This window comes from Lepidochelys kempii, chromosome 20, assembly GCF_965140285.1.
Source record: "Lepidochelys kempii isolate rLepKem1 chromosome 20, rLepKem1.hap1, whole genome shotgun sequence".
NCBI classification, from domain to species: Eukaryota; Metazoa; Chordata; order Testudines; family Cheloniidae; genus Lepidochelys; species Lepidochelys kempii.
The window spans coordinates 12,450,536-12,471,431 of record NC_136399.1 but is presented as its reverse complement, the minus strand read 5'-3'; the positions used below and the strand labels follow the sequence as shown (position 1 = coordinate 12,471,431).

General features: G+C 53.5%; 1 protein-coding gene across 3 annotated transcripts in view; it reads right to left on the bottom strand.

The window, feature by feature from the left end:
* Window positions 1-15,750: 15,750 nt before the first annotated feature.
* Window positions 15,751-20,896, bottom strand: part of NCKAP1L (NCK associated protein 1 like) — a 69,786-nt gene continuing 64,640 nt past the window's right edge. For 2 of the 3 annotated variants that reach the window (XM_073318933.2, XM_073318938.1), the window contains 2 exons: window positions 19,094-19,183; window positions 15,751-16,204 (listed from right to left, as the gene is read on the bottom strand). In XM_073318933.2, the coding sequence (XP_073175034.2) occupies window positions 16,079-16,204; window positions 19,094-19,183 (216 nt within the window). In that variant the 3' untranslated portion in view covers window positions 15,751-16,078. Of the gene's footprint in view, window positions 16,205-19,093; window positions 19,184-20,896 lie in introns of those variants that run through there. The other variant, XM_073318934.2, reaches the window with a different exon arrangement.

Here is a 20,896-nt window from a genome sequence, read left to right as displayed (position 1 = left end):
TCCTGGCTCTGCTGATTGGTTGGTGTGGGGCAGAGAGCGGTGCACTGAAAACTTTTTCTGCCCTGCTGGCCAGCAGGATGGCCAGGGTGTGCACCCCTCTGCCTAGTTGGCATGCAGGCCCTGATCCAGTAGGCACGCTGCGGGGCTGCCTTACTCCACACACTGCAGGGGACACAGAAGCACCCTCCCCTATACCTTCAGGCTGGGAGGCAGGGCTGAGGGATTCAGAATGTGGGAGAGGGCTGCGGGTTGAGGCAGGGGGCTGGGGTACAGGAGAGGGTGAGGCCTCTGGGCTGGGGGTGTGAGCTCTGGGGTGGGGCTGGGGATTGGGGCTCGGGTTAGGGGCACGGGCTTACCTCCTGCGGTTCCTGATTGGTGGTACAGCAGGGCTAAGGCAGGCTGCCTACCTGTCTTGGCACCGCAGCCAGCAGATCCGGCACCTAGGTGGGGGTCCAGGAGGCTCTGCACGCTGCTCTTGCCCACAGGCATCGCTCCCCCAGCTCCCATTGGCCAGTTTCCGTCCAATGGGAGTGCGGAGCCAGTGTTTGGGGCAGGGGCAGCCCGCAGAGCCCCATGGCCTCCCTGCCGAGGAGCCGGACCTGCTGGCCACTTCCGGGGCGCAGCGCGGAGCCAGGACAGGTAGGGACTAGCCTGTCTTAGCCCTGCAGCACCGCCGACCGGACTTTTAATGCCCCAGTTGGTGGCGCTGGGCGGACCCGCCAGGGTCCCTTTTTGACCAGGTGTTCCAGTCAAAAACCAGACACCTGGTCACGCGACCCGAGTGATAGTTGCTATGTCGACAGGACCCATCTCCAGCATGGCTGCGTCTCCACTGGGGCGTTTGTTGGCAGAGCGATGTCAGTCACAAGGGTGGTTCTTTCACACGCCGACCGATGTAACCCTGCCAATATAACTTTCAAGTGTAGACCAGGCCTCAGTTTCTGTGACATACCCAGGTGTAGTCCAGACCCGTGGTTGTGTCATGGGTCTGGACTACCCATGCAGCCATGTGTGCCTTACAACGCCTGGGCTACTCACAGACAGCCTTCCAGGATGCAGGTCACACCCAGAGTGTCTGTGTGATGTGACAAAGTTCCACCTCTGCCTTGGTGGGTCCTGCACTTATTGGCAGATTTGCTCGCCTCAGAAACTCACGCCTGCCCTCAGTTTGCCCACTTTTGCGAGTGTCTCAATCCTGCCATCCACTCAGCTAACCTCATGACTGGCCAGCATGTGGGGAAAAGGAAGGAGAACAATCCCCGCAGTCTCTGCTGGTCCACCTAGTGGGTCAGGGGACAGGCCAGGGACCTTCCCCACTGGTGGGACCCACAGTCCAGGTCAACACCTCCTGTATCCAATAGGGAGTTGGGGGGATGAGGTGAACCCGGGCCCACCCTCTACTCTGGGTTCCGGCCCAGGGCCCTGTGGATCACAGCTGTCTACAGTGTTTCGTGTAATACCTGTGTGACAGCTACAATTGCCTAGGCTACTTCCCCATGGCCTCCTCCCAACACCTTCTGTATCCTCACCAGAGGACCTTTCTCCTGACACCAGATAGCATTTGTACACCTCAGTCCTCCAGCAGCACGCCCTCTCACTCTCAGCTCCTTGCGCGCCCCTCACTGACTGAAGTGAAGTCTTTTTTAAACCAGGTGCCCTGATTAGCCTGCCTGTCTAAACTGATTCAAGCAGCTTCTTAATTGGCTCCAGGTGTCCTAATTAGCCTGTGTGCCTTAATTGGTTCCAGCAAGTTCCTGATTGTTCTGGAACTGCCCCTGTTACCTTACTCAGGGAAAAGGGACCTGCTTAACTTGGGGCTAATATATCTCTTTTCTATCACCCTCCTGTAGCCATCTGACCCGACCCTGTCACAGTGAACCGCAGCCTGCCAGCCACACTTGGGTGACCTGGCTCTCACCAGCCTTGGTTAGACTGCAGGGTGACCCCAACACATCCCCAGGCTCAGATTTTGCCCCAGCAATGTATGTGCGGTACTGCCCAGCCCTCTTCTGGACAATACACGTATTTAAATCTTTTATTCCCTTAAGGGAATAATAAGCCAGTTTATTAGTTCAAATAGTTATTCAGACACTTCAATTTAAACACTCTGGATTAGATAAAACAGTAAAAAAAAGCTGATTAATGACAAAGAGAGAGATTTTAAGTGAGTACAAGTAATGAGCCATAAAAGTCAGAAATGATTTCAAGAAAAGCAGGATAAAACATTTACTAACGCCTAACTTAATGAACTATATTAGATTCAAGCAAAGCTTCTCACCACATGCTCCAGCTGATTACTGACCAAACTCTACGTCCAGGACCCCTCCTCCAGAGTCCAGCGCCTGCTTCCTTTGTCTCGTCAGGTGCAGTGAATGTGATGGGGGGGGGGTGGTGCCTTGGAGTCTTTGTCCCTCATTTTTATAGTTTCAGTCCCCTTCTTGAAAAACATTTCCAGCTGGGCACTAGGAGATAGAGAGTCTATGTGGAAGGATGTTCCCTGCTGCTTTTTCTCACCTGTTTGAGCTTCCTTTGTTTCCCTTCCTGCTTGATGACTCTGATTACTGCTAAATGCAAATTAAGGTAAGCACACATTCCTTTGTGTAGGACAGACCTGTTTGCCAACTTCTGTTTGGACAGCATTGTGGGGTTTGGAGCATGCGTTACTAACACCAGACAGGGGACTCTTATAATTTCAAGTAGAATGTTGCCACACATATTTTACCAGGACAACACTGACCAGAAAATTATGAGTTTTCAAATGATACCTTACAAGGCATAGCATGTGTGACGCTGCATGGAATCTGGGGGACACTTTACGATATTATGAATACCAATATGGTAAAATGGCAATGAGTTGTGCCAGGTGCGCCGGGTGGGGTATCTGCAAAGATGTGTGATTTGCCAAGTAGGATAATCTTGTTTATATGTTTGTATCATCTTCCTATTATGAGTTATAGATATGTAGGGTATAGCTGTATTTCCAACTTGTGCTGTGCATCTGGGTGACACCCCCAGACAGCTTGGCATCAGCACTGCCTAGCTTGCTTGATGGGCCATCAAAGGACATTGACTGTACAATGAACCCATTGGGGTCAGGGATATGCCGTATGACTTAACAAGGCATGCAGGGGCCTGCCTATGGACAGAACTCTAAGGCTGCCAGGCCATGTGCTGAGCAGCTTGTGTTTGGAACAAAGGAAACCAAGCCGCCTGGCAAAAGACTATAAAAGGCAGCTGCATCTTCTCCATTTTGTCTTCAATCCTGCTTCTTGTCTTCATTCCTGCTTCTTACCTCTGGACTAACCTTTCTACAAACAAAGCTCTGAACAAAGGACTGAATGACCCATCCAAGCTGTGGATGTGTTCCAGAGGGACTTTCAAACCAGCAAACTCACTAATATTGCTAGGAACCTGATATATGGACTTTGAAATCTTTGTATGTATGTGTCTGCTTTACCATTTAACATCTTCCATCTTGTTCTTTCTATTTTCTTTATAATAAATCTTTAGTTTTAGACACTAAAGGATTAACTGGCAGTGTGATATTTTGGGTAAGATCCAAACCTATAGTGACCTGGTAACGTGGCTGACCACTTTGTATATGTGAGCAGAGTTTAAACTAACTTCTCACTATATTGGACCTGGGTGCTGATTGGGAGCCAGAGACTGGAATGCAATAAGGGGCTGCATGATTTCTCTTTTGCTTCTTGATCACCAGTGTGGGGGATCAGAAGCACAGTTTGTGGCTGGTTGGGGAGTTTAACTTCAGTGTTACCCACCAGTCTTGGGAGTATTTGCTCTCCCTTTTGCACGCTGCCCTGAGGTTGATGTTTCCAGTGAGGGCTTCCCTAGGCACACCAGGTCACACCTTGTACAAAGATTATTGCAGCAGTATGTAAGGTGTGACTACAGAGGTATATTATTATAGTAAAGTGTAGGGTGTGACTACAAGGGTGTATTATTACAGTAGAGTGTAAGATGTGAATACAGGGGTGTATTTTACAGTAGTGTGTGGGGTGTGAATACATGGGGTGTAATACAGTAGGGTGTGAACACAGGCTCTATTATTACAGTGACATGCAGGGTGTGAATACAGGGGTGTAGTATTACAATAATATGTAGGGTGTAAATAGAGAGGTATATTACAGTAGTGTGCAAGGTGTGAATACAAGGCTGTATTAAGAAAAGGAGGACTTGTGGAACCTTAGAGACTAACCAATTTATTTGAGCATGAGCTTTCGTGAGCTACAGCTCACTTCATCGGATGCATACCGTGGAAACTGCAGCAGACTTTATATACACACAGAGAATATGAAACAATACCTCCTCCCACCCCACTGTCCTGCTGGTAATAGCTTATCTAAAGTGATCATCAAGTTGGGCCATTTCCAGCTTTTTTTTTCCAGCAATCCAGGTTTTCTCACCCTCAACCCCTCCCACACAAATTCACTCTCCTGCTGGTGATAGCCCATCCAAAGTGACAACTCTCTACACAATGTGCATGATAATCAAGTTGGGCCATTTCCTGCACAAATCCAGGTTCTCTCACCCCCTCATCCCCCTCCCAAAAACCACACACACAAACTCACTCTCCTGCTGGTAACAGCTCATCCAAAGTGACCACTCTCCCTATAATGTGCATGATAATCAAGGTGGGCCATTTCCAGCACAAATCCAGGTTTTCTCACCCGCCCCCCCAACCCCCATACACACACAAACTCACTCTCCTGCTGGTAATAGCTCATCCAAACTGACCACTCTCCAAGTTTAAATCCAAGTTAAACCAGAACATCTGGGGGGGGGGTAGGAAAAAACAAGGGGAAATAGGCTACCTTGCATAATGACTTAGCCACTCCCAGTCTCTATTTAAGCCTAAATTAATAGTATCCAATTTGCAAATGAATTCCAATTCAGCAGTTTCTCGCTGGAGTCTGGATTTGAAGTTTTTTTGTTTTAAGATAGCGACCTTCATGTCTGTGATTGCGTGACCAGAGAGATTGAAGCCACACTATCAGAGGCTCGTTCACCTGCACATCCACCAATGTGATATATGCCATCATGTGCCAGCAATGCCCCTCTGCCATGTACATTGGTCAAACTGGACAGTCTCTACGTAAAAGAATAAATGGACACAAATCAGATGTCAAGAATTATAACATTCATAAACCAGTCGGAGAACACTTCAATCTCTCTGGTCTGGTGTGAATACAGTTTTCCCAGCTGTGAAAGGGGGATAGTAGCTTTGCCTCACACAGGTATTGGGAGGGATTGTGACGTGCTGAAGTACTACAGTAACGGGGGTCCGATACATCCCACCGCGATAAAGTGGGGGGTAAATATAGCCCAAACCAAGGGCAAATACCAAGCCCCCTTGAGAGAGAGCATGGTGTGTTGGTCCCTCCACAAGGCCCAGACATGGGGGGGCACCTCCCCAGGACTGGTGCCTGGAAGAAGGGTGGTTTCAGGCTCTGCATTGAAGTGAACAGGGTTCAGTTCCTGCGGCTGCTACCACAGAATCTGTAACTGACATTTTCCAAAGTGTTCAGCACCCCGGCTTTCAGTGGGGGGCAGGGGTGTCTCTATTGCTCCAAGCAGGAGGGGTGAGTTTAACGCGGCCTGAGATAGCTCAAGAGCGTGGTACAAACCTCGGCGCAGGCTGTTAGGAAGCAGGGCACAACCCCAAACTGGCTGTGAGAGCTGTACTGAGATTTCTCCAACCAGCCATTGCGTGTAAACTCCTCGGGCACTATGCCAGCCTTAACCTGGAGTCACACCCAGTCCCCCCGGGTACTCCCATCTATCTCGCCACCCAGGTGAGCATCCCCTTGTGACAGATGGTCCCTTTCACCAGGGATCACAGCAATAGTCAGGTTACTTCCAATCCCAAAGGACCGGTCACTTACCCCAGGTCAGTTGTACCTCAGATCTCACACCCACGACAACGCTTGTAGCCAGTCCTATAATAAACTACACACAGATTTAGTAACTAGGGAAAGGAAACCAGAGAGTTCTTTACAAGGGTGAAGCAGGTAAACACACACACACGGACACACACGCACCTTCCAATGTTAAGTTTCAGAAGGGATTAGAAGCGTCTCTAATCAGCAAGCTCCATGTGCCCGTCGGGCTGAGCCAGGCTAAGCAGCAAGGGAGCACTCACTGACGCTTAGAAACACCTGGCCCCCCCGAGGCCACGCACCATAGAGATGCCAAATTCCTTTTGTTTGGGGTTTTCATCTCCCTTCTGCCATGTGCTCTGAACTGCTGGGAGGACGCCACTTGCAGAATTCATCTTCCCAGGGAGGAGACAGGACACATCTTTTGTCCTCTTGTTGAGGCTCCGTAGGGAAATTCCAGTCCCACAATAGTCCATCTGATATCGATGGCCTTGTCTTTTGGAAAGGGCGTAACCAGAGGTGAAAGTAAGCTGGTATGCCCCGGTATGGCATACTGACAAGAGCCGGTGCACTGTACTGGGGTGGATCGGCTTCCCCAGGCGCGATTTAAAGGGCCTGCGGCTCCCAGCAGCAGCTGGAGCCCCCGGCCCTTTAAATTGCTGCCAGACCCTGCTGCCGGAGCCCTGGGGTAGCGATGGCGGAGCTGGGGTGGTGATTTAAAGGGCCCGAGGCAATAGTGGCGGTTGAGCCCTGGGCCCTTTAAATCATCCCCAGAGCCTCGCTGCTGCTGATTCCCCAGGGCTCCGGCAGGCTCCGGGGACGATTTAAAGGGCTCGGGGCAGTAGAGGCGGACGGAGCCCTGTCCCCGGAGCCCTGCTGCTGGAGCCCTGGGGAAGCGGTGGCGGGGCTCTGGGGATGATTTAAAGGTCCCAGGGCTCCGGCCGCCGCTACCGCCCCGGGCCCTCTAAATTGCTGCCAGAGTCCCTGGCTGCTGCTGTTAGCCCGGGGAGGGGGAAGGAGGCACTTGCCGGTACAGGGTGGGCAGGCGCTGGCTCTGACCTCCCCCAGCCCAGCCCCGTACCGGAAAGTCCTGAGACTTACTTTCAGCCCTGGGCGTAACACCTTCTGTTGAAGCTCAGCCCTTCACACTAGTGAATGTCTCTCTCCTGGCTGGTGATTTACACAGAGACTCACAATGCAAATGCACAAATATGACCTTACGAGATGGGATCCAGAGGCTCTAAGTGAGATTAATGCTGCAGCAGCTCACAAGCATTCAATAAAGTCTAAACACTAAACACATTCTTGTCACCCTAATATCTATTGTAACAACACGAGCACACAGCTAAGCCAGACGAGTTCCTGCTTGGGGTTGGTCAGTGTTCAACTCAGACACGGGGACCTTGGCACGAGCTGGCGCCTGGTCTGCCAGCGTCACGCTGAGCACTTTGGGAAATCTGGCCGCTATGCTCTGGGCCTCAGTTTGCCCATCTGTAAATGGGGCCGAGCATTATCCTGTCCCAGGGGGTGCCTATGTAGAAGACGCTATTGCTGTGTGAAAGGCTCAGGTACTTGGTGGCGCGGCTGGAGTTAATCTGGACGGGGCTGCAGATCAGGAATTGTTTTTACTGAGTGGAAAGAGAAAAGGAGTACTTGTGGCACCTTAGAGACTAACCAATTTATTTGAGCATGAGCTTTCGTGAGCTACCGCTCAAATAAATTGGTTAGTCTCTAAGGTGCCACAAGTCCTCCTTTTCTTTTTGCGAATACAGACTAACACGGCTGTTACTCTGAAACCTTTTACTGAGTGGGTTTGTAAAGCGGCGAATGCGCCAGAGCCGAGTGCTCAGCGGGGCCCAGCAACTGTGGGAGAAACAAACATGTTAATTAATTAAAGCCAATAAATCTTGGAAGCACTCGCCTGCCTCCCCATCACCACGCTTGGCACCACCTGCCAGACAACAAATTCAGCTTTAACGAGCAAAGCAGCACTCCACTCCACATGGGACATCAGCCGGGCACAGCTGTGTGTGGGGGGAACCCAGACCGGGCGGGTGGGGAAAGCGGGGAGAGTGGCTCTGTGGATAGCAGCACCGTGACCCCAGGGTTAAGTCTGATGGTGTCATTGCTTGGCACTGGGTGGTGTGTGTCATAGAGACTGGGGTTCCTTTGTGTCAGCTCTGGCTCCATGACTCAGCACCAGGGGATGGTAGTGGGGTGGGGGGAGGAAATGCCCCTGTTTAAGGGCCCCTTCTCGCACCTGTGCCGGTTCCCTGTGCTCAGTGGCCCAGGAGGAGCTGTGCTCATAAGCTGCACCCATCCTGTGGGGATGGTCATACCCAGGCTGGTCTATCAGCCGGGAAAGGACGCTGGTGTGAGCAGCGGACTGAGCGGTCTGGCCCGGCTTGAGGGGCTGGGGTGTTTATGTCGCTGAGGGCTCGGGCTGCAAGAGTCCAGTGGACGTGGGCCAGGCTGTCCCCCCTTCCCCAGTCACAGCCTTTGGGCAAAATACCGAATCACAGGTGCCCCAGCACTGCACCTGACCTCAGAGTCTGGGCCTTCTGTCCAGCGAGTGGGATGCTCTGAAATGCAAACTATTGACTGGAGAGGCCATGAGTCGAGTGGGGGGCTGGGAGCCAGGACTCCTGGGTTCTCTTCCCAGCTCTGGGTAGGGGAGTGGAGTTTAATGGATTAGAGCAGAGGGGGCCGGGGCACCAGGACTGGGTTCTGTTCCTAGCTTGGGGCAAGTTACTTCACCTCTCTGCCCACATGTAAAATGGGGTAATGATGCCAAATCCCTTCCTGGCTGAAACAGTGACACCAAGACCTGTATAAACCCTCATGGTGAGTGCACGACCCCTCCACACAACTGGCAGGAGTTCTGGCTCCCCCTCCCACCAGCGTCCTGGCCAGATTCCTTCCCTCAAGCCCCCTGCAGTTTCCCCTGGATGCGGGGCTCTTCTTCACTTCCTGCCTAACTGGCTAGCAGTGTTGCTGTGCTCATTTAAACAGCTGCTGCTTGTCAGTGGTGGGAAGGACTTTCCTGTGAATGGCACCGGGCAGTGTTTGGTCAAACAGTGCTGGAGAAATGCCAGCGCAGTGATATTAGTGCATGAATGATGAGCCAGATCCTTTGCCTTTGGGCCCTGATCTGAGCGTGGCTGCCCTGATTTACTCTGGCGCTGGCCCCATCTCTGTCGAACCCTAAAATCAGACACACCTACCTCACCCAGCCACTGCTGCAGGGGAGGCTGCCTGAGCCCAGGGTGCTGTGGGGACCAAGTGGCTCGGTGCAGCCGGCAGCAGGGGCTTTGGGGCAAGGATGAAATGAGCCAGCGCTAACAGTAAACCCCAGCCAGTAGCGGAGCTGAGCGTTTCCCTGAGCCTGCACCGAGGAGGAGGCTGTGGGTGGCTCTGGCTCAGTGGGGAGCCTGGGCCCGGCTGCCTGCAGAAGTGTGTTTGTCAATTCCAGAACCATTGGAGTGGGAAGGGATGATGGAGCCAGGGAGACCATGCAAAACTTCAACTTCTTGAGATATTTGTTGAAGTTTCACAGGTCCAGGTTGGGTCTTAGGGGGACTTCGTCCACAGCTCCCACCTGCAGAAGGCCCTGCATCTCCTGAACGAGCAGGATCTTGTGAGAGGGGACCCTGAAGAGGGATGGGGAGGTCGGGGGAACAGAAATAAATTGAAGGACATAACCCTGAGCCACAGTACTGAGGACCCATTGGTCCGATGTTATAGAGGCTCAGGCCTGAAGGAAAGGGGACAGGCGGTTGAAGAAAATCCGGGAAACAGGATCCAGGACACAGGCTGAAAGGTCGCCCTCGAGCGCACCCTCAAAATGCCTGCTCACCACCTTGCTGGTTGTAGGTGAAGCTCAAATGAGCGGAGACATTGGCCGGTGGCCTTACCAGCACTTATAGGTCTTGCCCTTCTTGCGGAAGGGCTCCAACCGAGGCTGACTTTGCAGCTTAAACCTCTTCCTTGCCAGCCCCAGGGTGTACAGGCCCAGGGTCCACAGGGTTGCCCTCAAGTCTTTTAGACCATGCAACTTGATATCTGTTTGTTCGGAGAACAATGCTAGAACGTCGAACGCGAGGTCCTGGATTGACTGCTGAACCTCTGTGGAAACGCCCGAGGATTGTAACCACTGGTCTCATGGAGATGGCTGCAGCCATGGTTCATGCCACAGTCTGCCATATCTGAGGCCAATTGGAGGGCTGCCCTTGCCACCGCCTTGCCCTCTTCGAGGATTGCCAGGAATTCCTTCCTGGGGTCCTCTGGCAGCAAGTCCGAGGACTTGGCTATGAACGGCCAGATGTTAAAATCATAGCCGCCCAGAAAGGCCTGGTGGTTAGCCACTCGCAGCTGGAGGCTGGAAGATGAATACATTTTTCTTCCAAAGAGATCGAGCCTCTTTGCCGCTTTATTTTTAGGTGTCGTGCCTGGTTGACTCTGCCTGTCTCGCTCATTGACTGCAGACACCACCAGTGAGCTTGGGGGAGGGTGAGTGTACAGGTATTCATAACCCGTAGCAAGCACAGAGTATTTACGTTCTGCCTGCTTGGAAATGGGGGGGCAGCGATGAAGGCATCTGCCACAGGGACTTAGTAATTTTTGCCATCCCCTTGTGCACCTGGCAGGGGCTGCCGAACTTAGCACGTCGAAGAGGGAGTGTGAGGGCTCGGCCAACTCCTTAGCTTCTAGCCCCAGGTTCGAGGCGACCCTCTTCAAAAACTCTTGATGAGCCTTGGCATCATTCTGGGGGACCAGGTGAAAGGGCCTCGTAACAGCTTCATCAGGTGAGGATGAAGAGGGGGCAGGTACCAGCGGGTCTGCCACCACCGATGCCTCCTCCACCCTAATCTCTCCTGTACACACTGCAGAGGCCATCTACTCCAGCTCATGCTAGTACGAGCTGCAGAATCTTCAAAAGACATTAAAAAGCCATAAATTTAATGGCTTTTTATACTCTTTTTTTCAGCAAGAGTCAAAAGGACTGAATCTCTTGGGAACAAATCGAAGATACACAGGAACTCAAGTTCAAATTAGTCCAACCTGGGAAAATCTGCTGGCTTTCTCATGAGCAATACTTGACTCTTGTCTTAAAATTACTGCAGCCGTTATTACTGGCTTTGGAAAGTATCCACCAAGATAGGACAGATCTAAGTAGTGAGGTTTGCGGACTACTTTTGTTATTAAGTTGAGAGAAGACTATCACCATTCATTCTCTTAGCACCAGCAGGAGAGTGAATTTGTGTGGGGGGGTGGAGGGTGAGAAAACCTGGATTTGTGCTGGAAATGGCCCACCTGTTGATCACTTTAGATAAGCTATTACCAGCAGGACAGTGGGGTGGGAGGAGGTATTGTTTCATGATTTCTGTGTGTATATAAAGTCTGCTGCAGTTTCCACGGTAAACATCTGATGAAGTGAGCTGTAGCTCACGAAAGCTCATGCTCAAATAAATTGGTTAGTCTCTAAGGTGCCACAAGTACTCCTTTTCTTTTTGCGAATACAGACTAACACGGCTGTTCCTCTGAAACCATTCTCTCTTTTGTAAGTCTACTGTTGAAACCACTTGGGTCATTAAACAATGTCATCCAGGCATCTGTTACAACAGTAGCAGCTCTTTGTCCAGCAATAGACGCTACCCTTGGATCAATCAGAGATATCCATTGAAAATTTACTGGAAGAAGCAAAGACTTCAGTCCAGAAGTTGACTAATGAAGATACTTATATTAACTCCTTAACTGAAGAGGACAAGAAGAGTTTGTTAAGCCAGCTGAAAAAGTACACAGACTTGATTCTTACAAATCTACAATAGTGATTTCTGGATTCTGCTCAACCTCTACGGAGCTTTTACAGATCCCTGTCTTATAAAACACCGACCGCTGAGTGGAGTGAGGCACTACCAGCAATGGGGCTGCCGTGCGCTCAGGACAGAATAGAGAATTTTGAACACTGAGTGGAATATCATACAATGAATGAATGAAGATTTAACTTAAACTTCTTTATCATCACTAGTGGCTAGACCCGATCTTTGTGCTGTTTCCTGGGATGAAAGAAGTAGGAATTCATCTCTTGCTACTCCCAGTCACAACAGCCACAGCTGAGCGTTCTTCTTCCCCATTGAATAGAATTTTGTGTTCTGAAAGAAGTCGCCTTCTGCCTGATCCTGAGCATATCATGAAGGACTGGAAGTAACAAACACACAAGAAGACACCAAAGAGTTGTGCAGAACTACAACAAGAAACCAAGATGGATGTAGATGGAGTGCTTCATAGGAGGCTTGAGTAGCCAACTTTAATTTTTGTGACGATTTTAAAACATGATTTAAATCTAATAAAATGGTCATGAAACATTTTTCAGTTTTTACTATGATGCCATACAGCCCACATTTGCCCTCACAGTCTCAACCCTCACCCCCCACCCCGAATTTTCCAACACCATCCCCTAATTTCATTTCCTGGGGAAAACACTGGGTCCATCCAACGTGGGGCACAATCAGATCAAAACCTCCAATGTTGTGGTGGGACGGAACTGTCATCCCACCCCAGCGTCATGTGCAAGCCTGTCCTGGGGCCAGGAAGCCAGCTCCTTACTTCCAGCTCTTGTTCAGGGACCTTCAGACTCCCTCTGCCCTGGCCACACTCCCAACCTCAGGGGTCCCAGATGTAGCTCATCCGTGGCCACTAGTTCCACCCCCAGGGGCCTTGGGGGCTTTGCCTTCCGATCCATCATGACTGAGGAGAGGACTGGAGAGGAGCGAACGAGGCGGGGGGGGGTCTTGGAAGGAAGAGGCAGCATGATGGCAGGGGCTGGTGGAGAAGGGGCAGAGTGAGCACGGGGTCTTGGGGAAAGAGGCGGAGCGAGGGTGGGGCCTTGGGAAAGAGGCGGAGCGAGGGCGGGGCCGTGGGAAAAGGGGTGGGGTGAGGGCAGGGCCTGGGAAGCGTCAGCGCAAGGGCAGTGGCTCAGAGAGAAGGAGCAGGGCCCCAGGGGTGCGGCACGGGGGGGCGGGGCCATAGTTCGGGTGCCTTTGCCCTCCCCCCCATCTTTAGGGCGCTTCCGCTGCTTCTGCAAAAGAGCCAGATGATGCTCAATGAAGGTGAAAGCTATGCATTAAACTCTTTGATACATAGGCCATAATTAACCTGTGGAACTCACCACCACAAGGATTTGTGCTTAGTATGGTTGGATCATGTGAATTCCTGTTTGAGCTGGAGATCCCTTTGTTTGGTGGAGGGATCATAAAGGACACCTAGCTGAAGTCAGGCATCAGGGCCAGACTCACAAACAAGTTCAGCTCCATTGAGACACCTAAAGGAAACAAGTGGCTTCTCTAACATGCTCCAGCCCTGGTAGTTCCTCCTCAGTGATGCCACGAGATCTCCCAAGGAGAGGGGCTCCGCTTAGGGTCTGGGGCAGCTGGGCAGGTTATTCAATAACTGCCCCCAGGGGGCTCTCACCCCTGGGTCTGAGACAGGAGACTGGGCTAGCTGGATGCTTGGTCTGATCTGGATCAGCAGGCCCCGTGCTTCTTCGGCAAGGCAGAGAGGTTTGCTTCGGAGGCTGTCATTGCGGGGCTGGGCCAGGGGCACTGGTGCTGATGGATCATGTGCGTGTGGGTCTAAGGATTGGGTCCCACGTCAGCAGGGCTCCCAGGGAGCACGTTAGGAGCTGAGCTCGGGCGACGCCATCCCGGGTGGAGATTCAATGTGCCAGGAACCAACTGTGGTTGGTTTCAGCACCCCCCTGGCGGCCTCAGCCCCGCAGGGCTGAGCACGGCCCGAGGGCAAACAAAGGGATCTCCAGCTCAAACAGGAATTCTAGTGGGGCAGGTCTCTGGCCTGTGCTGTACAGCAGCTGAGACCAGACAGTCACAGTGGTCCCTTCTGGCCTTGAGATCTATGAATGAATGACCCCTCGTGCCCCCCTCTGCTCTCACTGGGGATGGGGAGGAGTTCACCCTGTCTCCCCCAAGGGAGGAAGGGTAAGTCCGGGAGGAAAGGTGTGGTGTGGGACTGCCCTGGGGGAAATCCCGTTCCCCTTCCCCGAGTGCTGGGCTCCCCACTGACCCTCAGTCTGGCGGAGAATTCCAGGGTGGAGACTTTTTAATAAATCAAAATCCTTCCTTTTAAATAACGCCTAAAATGGCTGTGGCCTGGCAGCCCTGACTCTGGGGCCAGCTCCTGGCAAGGAGCAAAGCCATGAAGTGAAGGAGTCTGCGCCTGGGCCGGGGCTGCATGGGGCCAAGAACTGGCCAGCCGGAGCCAGTTCCCATGGGTCCAAGCCACAGCCCATCCCAGAGGAGGTCTAACCATCCCATCTCCCTGCACAGACCTTGGGGCTTCACTTTCATTTCTGGCAAGTTCGGCTGAGGAGCAATTTCCATCTCTCCAGCAAGGGAGATAGAACAGCTGGGAAGGGGCAGGTGGGTGGGTCAGTATCGTCATCTCCATTACAGAGATGGGCAAACAGGCTCAGAGAGGGGCTGGGACTCACTCAAGTCCACAGCAGGGCCACAAATAGAACACAGGAGTCCTGCTTCCAGCTCCTCTGTTCAAGCCCCCTAGACCACACTCCCCTGCCAGAGCTGGGGATAGAGCCCAGGAGTCCTGACTCCCAGCCTCTGGCTCTAACCACTCCACTATGCTACCTCCTTTTGGAAAGGGGATGCATGTTGTCACGCTGCCTGGAGCAGCTCACAACCGTGAGTGCCGAGTCAGGCAGACTCTCAGAAGCAGGGCAGATACCCCAAGTTGGTGGTATGTTCTGTAATTAGATTTCACCAAGCCAGTAACAAATGTGAACTCCTGAATTGCTGTACCAGCCTTACCATGGAATCACAGACCCTCCACTCAGACTCTCCAGCCTATCTTGCTGCCCAGACAAACTGGACTTTGTGATAAGACGGTTACTTACACTAAAAATCCCATCACATTTAGATTGCTCCCAAGAGACTGGCTGTCACTTACCCCAGATCAATTGGTACTTTAGATCTTACAAGAAAGACAACACTGGCAGCCAATTCCATAGTAAACTAAAGATTTATTAGCTAAGAAATGGAAATGAGAGTTCTAGAGATGTTAAAGCAGGTGAACTACACACACAGGTGATTCACAGTTAGTAATGCCAAATGGTGGGAGTGATGTAATAAACTGACAGTTTCCCAAAAGTCTTTTCAGGGTACCCAGGTTGTCTCTAGGGATCTCTGCTTTGCATCTGCTACACTTCCCTGTCAGAGTCCAAACAGTCTAGAGATGAGAGATCTTTCCTTGAATCCAGACTTCCAGCTTCTCACAGAAAACAAGCTGTCAGGGTCACTACCCACGAGGGCTTTTCCTTTGATGACAGTGAGTGCGGAAAGCATTTGCAGGCTTTGACCTCTGGTCATCACACACAATGACCATTTGCTTTGAAATTAGCACTTTTCTGTGAAAGTTTTTTATTAGCATTGCACAAGGCTTCTTTCTCCTTTGATGGTTCATTTGCTGGGTTATTTAGTTACAGAGGAATACACAATATAAATGACAGGTTTCAGAGGAACAGCCGTGTTAGTCTGTATTCGCAAAAAGAAAAGGAGGACTTGTGGCACCTTAGAGACTAACCAATTTATTTGAGCATGAGCTTTCGTGAGCTACAGCTCACTTCATCAGATGTTTACCGTGGAAACTGCAGCAGACTTTATATACACACAGAAATCATGATTTCTGTGTGTATATAAAGTCTGCTGCAGTTTCCACGGTAAACATCTGATGAAGTGAGCTGTAGCTCACGAAAGCTCATGCTCAAATAAATTGGTTAGTCTCTAAGGTGCCACAAGTCCTCCTTTTCTTTTTACAATATAAATGTTTGCTACTCCATTATAATGGGATACAGAGAAGTGAAAACAATACAAGAAACATCCCACTAGTTTTCATGAAGTTTCAACACCAGCTACACTCTTATACATTTAACAATCACTTTGATCTACACTGATACACAAGGGAATTGGCCTGGGGCTCTGGCATGAGCTGGCACCTGCTCTGCCAGCATCACAAATGGGCATGTAAATATGTACAGCCCTTAAGCCCTATGGCAATATGGGAGCCCGCTCTGCGACCTGGAAGGTGCGCTCATTTGCAATGCGTCAGGGAAGGGGTGGGCAAAGGGAGGTGGGGAGCCCAGGCTGCAGCTGTCAGTGGGCAGGGAGTTTGCTCAGCACGAAAGCCCTGTGCACCTCGCGGTAGGCATTGCGGAGCAGCACATAGGGGAAGCAGGTCTCCAGCATGTCGACCGTCAGGAAGGACGACTCCTCCACGATCTGAAAGAGACACACAGAAGAGCAGCATCAAGGCCTGTCTCCACCACGTGTCCCAGCGTATGGCCCCACGGAGAAGGGGAACCCCGGGCACGGCTGCCACATGGGCCTTCTGGAGACCTCTGGGTATTTCATGGGGTGGTCAGTAGCGGGGTTGGCAGCAATAACGGCAATTGCCCTAGAGAGAGCCAGGTGGCTGGGCACGTAGACCTCAGGGACTGGGCACCCTAGCGAGTCAGGAGTAAAGGACCAGCTGCAGGGAATGTCAGGGGGAAAGGCAGGGCTGGTGGCTAAGGGACTGCCTGGGGACTCAGCAGACCTGGGTTCTCCCCTGTCTCCCTGGGGAACTCGTCTCTGCTCTGTGCCTCAGTTTACCCATCTGTACTAGGGGGTGACCTACAGCAGTGAAGAAGGGATAATTCATTAATCTGTGATCCTGCAGGGCAACAGGCGAGAGAGCGGATCGGTGACTTTCCTGAAGTCAGGGAGCAAGGCAATGGCAGTGCAGGGGATAGAACCCAGAAGTCCTGGCACCCTTTGCATGGAACAACTAGGCAGGGGAGGCCAGTGTCCATAACTGAGTGTCTTGCCCTCCCCTTTGCTCTGCAGATGTTAAGGCTACAGCTGTGGCAGAAATTCACACTGACCCTTGAGTAAAAGTGCTTCAGAAAGAAAGAACAGTGCTACCCCTGGGAAATGAGGGGCCGGGAGGGGGCTGTGATGGCTGGACATCAGAGGAAAGCTGGGCCATGTCTCCAGGAGAGTCAAGCACAGCGTTCACTTCCAAAAGGGCTTAGCCCGCTCCTTGGATGGGGCCTTCGTTCCCTGAAAGCCCTGGCGGAGCAGGGTGGGCAGACTGGGAGATGGTTGTGGGATCATAACTGGCAGCCCCCCCTTCCCCCACAGCACACCTAGCCATCGCCCGTGGCTGGGGGATGGGGACGGGGCATCAAGCCGGGGGCAGAACATCTCCCCTGAAACTTCCCAGCAGGGAGAGGCTGGGTGAGAGGGGAGCCTCCGACGCCAGCGCTGGATGAATGGGGGGGGGGGGTCCAGTAGGTTTCCTTCTGTCTCTAGTGCATGTGGGTCAGGGCAGATGGACCCAGCACCCTCCATTCACAAGACCAAGGAGCCAGGGACAGGGGTGTAAGAACAATTTGTACTGGTTCCCCAGCACCTCTCGTTCCAGCACCCCTGGGCCCTGGCCAGGGATGAGCCCAGGGCCGGTGCCCACTCTGCTGTCCCTGCTCCCCAGGCAATGCTGCATGGGGCGGCCCATCCCCCCCAGGCACCCGAGGGGGTGGGGGTGGGGGCTCAGAGTGGACAGGGACTGCAACAGCCACGGAATCCAGCATCCCCGAACCCAGCGGTGGAATTTCCCCCTCACCCGGATGCAGCCCTGCTGCCAGGCTCTGTGCTTGCCCGCCTAGGTGTCACAGGACCATGGGTCTGGCTCAGCAGCCGAGCTAGGCACAGAGCCCATGTGCTGGGCTCAGCAGCGCTCTCCCCAGATGGGGACAATGAGCCCAGGCAGCCTCATTCATAAACTCTAGATTGAAACATTTGCATTTAAATTGCTTTGCTGCCAACACCCTGCTCCCCGAATACCAATCACGGGCAGCGGACGGGGGAGCCCTCGCCTTCCCCAGACACAGCCGTCTCCTCCCGTCAGGGCAGAAATCAATATCCTTCCAGTGCTAATGGAGACAGATAGCTGGCTGCCCAGCCTGCACGGGGGCTGAGACTGCCTGGCGCAAGGGGGTACAGAGTCTGGTGCCAATAGGGCAGCGCCAGGGGTAGCAGCTGCCTTCTTAGAGACCCCCCCTCTCACCTGCACCCCCTGCCCCACACATTAGAGGGGAATGACAGATGCATTAAACAGCCAAGGAGGGGTCTCTCCCCAGTGGAGAGCAGCTAGGAAGTGGGGGACAGGGGAGGCTGGGTGCATGCTGTGATCTCGGCCCACTGAAGAAGAGGCTGGACCTTCTGATCTAAACTTCCAGGGACTGAAGCCCGGACCCCTCTGACAGCAGCTCAGCAGCCCCACTGACGGTAAATCCAAGTAAGGGCCAACGGTACCCACAGTTCCAAAACCATCCACCAGGGACCAGTGAGGAGGGCACACACCGGGCCCTGGCAGTGCAGGGGCAAGAGGCATGAGCTCTGCCCTGGACGCAGCCTGCCTACCGCCTGCTCTCCGACTCCTCGGGGAAACCTGGGCCCGGCAGGGTGACTGTGGAATGCACTGACAGAGGGGCGTAGGCACAGTGCCCTCTAGCGCCGGCCCCAGGCACTACAGCTGCTTTCCTTGTGCAGTGGCAGGGGCTTGCGTGTGGTGCTGGGGGTTCGACCCCCGCTGAGTGCCAGAGCACTTGCCTATACAGGGGGCTGGCTGAGCAAGGAGACAGGGGCTCTGTCAATCTGTGGGGCCATGATCTCGCCCCAGAGACAGCGGCTCAGTCCCCAGGAGGGGACAGATCAGGCTGCCATGAGAGAGCAGTCACCCGGGAGGCAATGGCCCATCGCTGGGGCTGGATGTGAGAACCACTGGAAGCAGCTCGCCCTGCTCTGCCCCCAGCAGCACCAGGGCAGCTGGAAAGCCCAGGCTGTAGGGGGACAGCCTGAAACCTAACCCAAGGCCTGGGAAGGGAGCTTGTCTCTGCTCTGCTGACTGCTTTTATCCCCTGCCCTGGGAATAAGAGCAGGGGAGGAGGCAGGTGCGGGAGCTCGTGGCTGGAAGCTCTGTGGGAGCCCAGCATCACCTCCAGTCTGGGAGCAGCTCAGCACCGGGCCACCCAAATCCTACCCAGGCCCAGAGTGCGTGGGGGTGTCTCTTAGGCGAGTGTCTGCCAGGGGGATCTGTCCATTGTCCCCAGAGCGCAGAAGCCTCACCAGGTGCATCAGCAGGGAGATGGATTCACGGTTCTTGGATCGGAGCTTGTCGGTCTCTTGTCCCAGCTGCAGGAGGCTCACGGACGCCAGCTGTGAGGAGGGAGAGAGAGATGAGCTCTCGGGCTCTGCCCGCAGCGCCTCAGCAGAGTCTCCAGTTAATGAGGAAAGCGAACCCACAGAGCCCCCTGGCCGGGTCTGTTGCTTTGCAGAGCGTGGCTGGGCTAGGGCCTAGGGCAATGCCTCTGGGGCGTGGCGGGGAAGGGATGGAGTGTCCGCGGTGCATGGGGAAGGGCGCTGAGGGCACCTGAGGGGCTGAACTTTGCTAAACACATCTCAGTAATGAAAACTGGCTCCAAAGATTAAGACCTCTGGCTTCTCCAGTGCCTGGGGATGGGGCAGGGCAGAGGCCCACCCTGAGCAGGGGCCCTGACGGCTCCCATTCCAGCCCCAGCGCGGCACCGAGCCTGGAGAGGGGGAAAGGGTTCCTGAAGTAGAGACTCACCGGGCACAGGGAGACAGCTCTTCGCCCGCCCCTTTCCTGGCCCCTGGGTTGGGGACCAGCTGGGGAAGCTCCGAGCTGGCAGGGAGCTAGCGCCAGGACCTTTTGGAGCTTGGAACTGGAACATCAGGGAGCTTGTGACAGAGCAAATCAGTGACCTGCCTTCACCAGGATCAACGGGACCAAAGAGACGTCTGGGCTGGGAGACCGTCTCTGACACCAGCCTTAGCTGGGCCGGAGGAGCAAGGTGAAAATGTTCATGGGGCACCTGGGCAGCTGCCAACGGTGCATTGGCCAGAGCTGCAAAAGGGCTTAGCTCCCATTGTTCGGGATGAGAGGGGGTTCTCCATTGTTCCTACTGGGGGGATTCGTTCTCAGCAGAGGAGGGGGATTCTCCATTGTTTGCGGCGGCGGGGGGGGGGAGGAGGACTCATCATTGTTTGCAGTGAGGGGAGGGGGCTCTCCATTGTTCACAGCAGGGGGAGAGGGATTTTCCATTGTTCTCAGTGAGGGGGAAGGGCAATTCTCCATTATTCGCAGCAGGGGGAGGGGAATTCTCCATTGTTCTCAATGAGGGAGGAGATTTTCCATTGTTCTCTATGCAGGGAAGTGGATTTTCCATTGTTCTCAGTGCGGGGGAGGGGGATTCTCCACTGTTTGCCAGCAGGGGGAGGGGAATTCTCCATTGCTGTCAGGGGGAGCTACTGGGTGTTCAGCACTTTTGACAGTCCCTCCCCACCTGTCCAATCCCATTAGCTGAATCTCAGAACCGGGTCAGCTCCCCATGCAGGGCCCAAAGAGAGGGGCAGCCAGAGGCTCCCAAACTCGGGGGATGTTGACACACACCCAGGTGAAAGGCTGGCTTTGCTCTCCCTAGTGCTGGGCCTAGGGTGACCAGACAGCAAGTGTGAAAAATCGGGATGGGGTGAGGGGTTAATAGGAGCCTATATAAGAAAAAGCCCCAAATATCGGGACTGTCCCTATAAAATCGGGACATCTGGTCATCCTAGCTGGGCCCAGACTCACATCTCCACTTCCACCCGCCTCGCCAGTCCATGTGCAGGATACAACATCCCCCCGATCCCAGCCAGCTGTGGTTTGGGGGGCAAGCCACGGCCCGGCCTCCTTGGCCCCCCTCTGCCACTCACACAGTCAGAATTGCTTCTTCCAGAGGCATGGGCCCACTCCCAGCTCAACCCCTTCCAACAGCCTGGGAGCTGCGTGGTTAGTGCTGCCATGTGGTAGGCACTGATCAGAGCAGGGCCCCCCTCGTGAGCAATGGTGGAATAACCTTCCTGACCCCA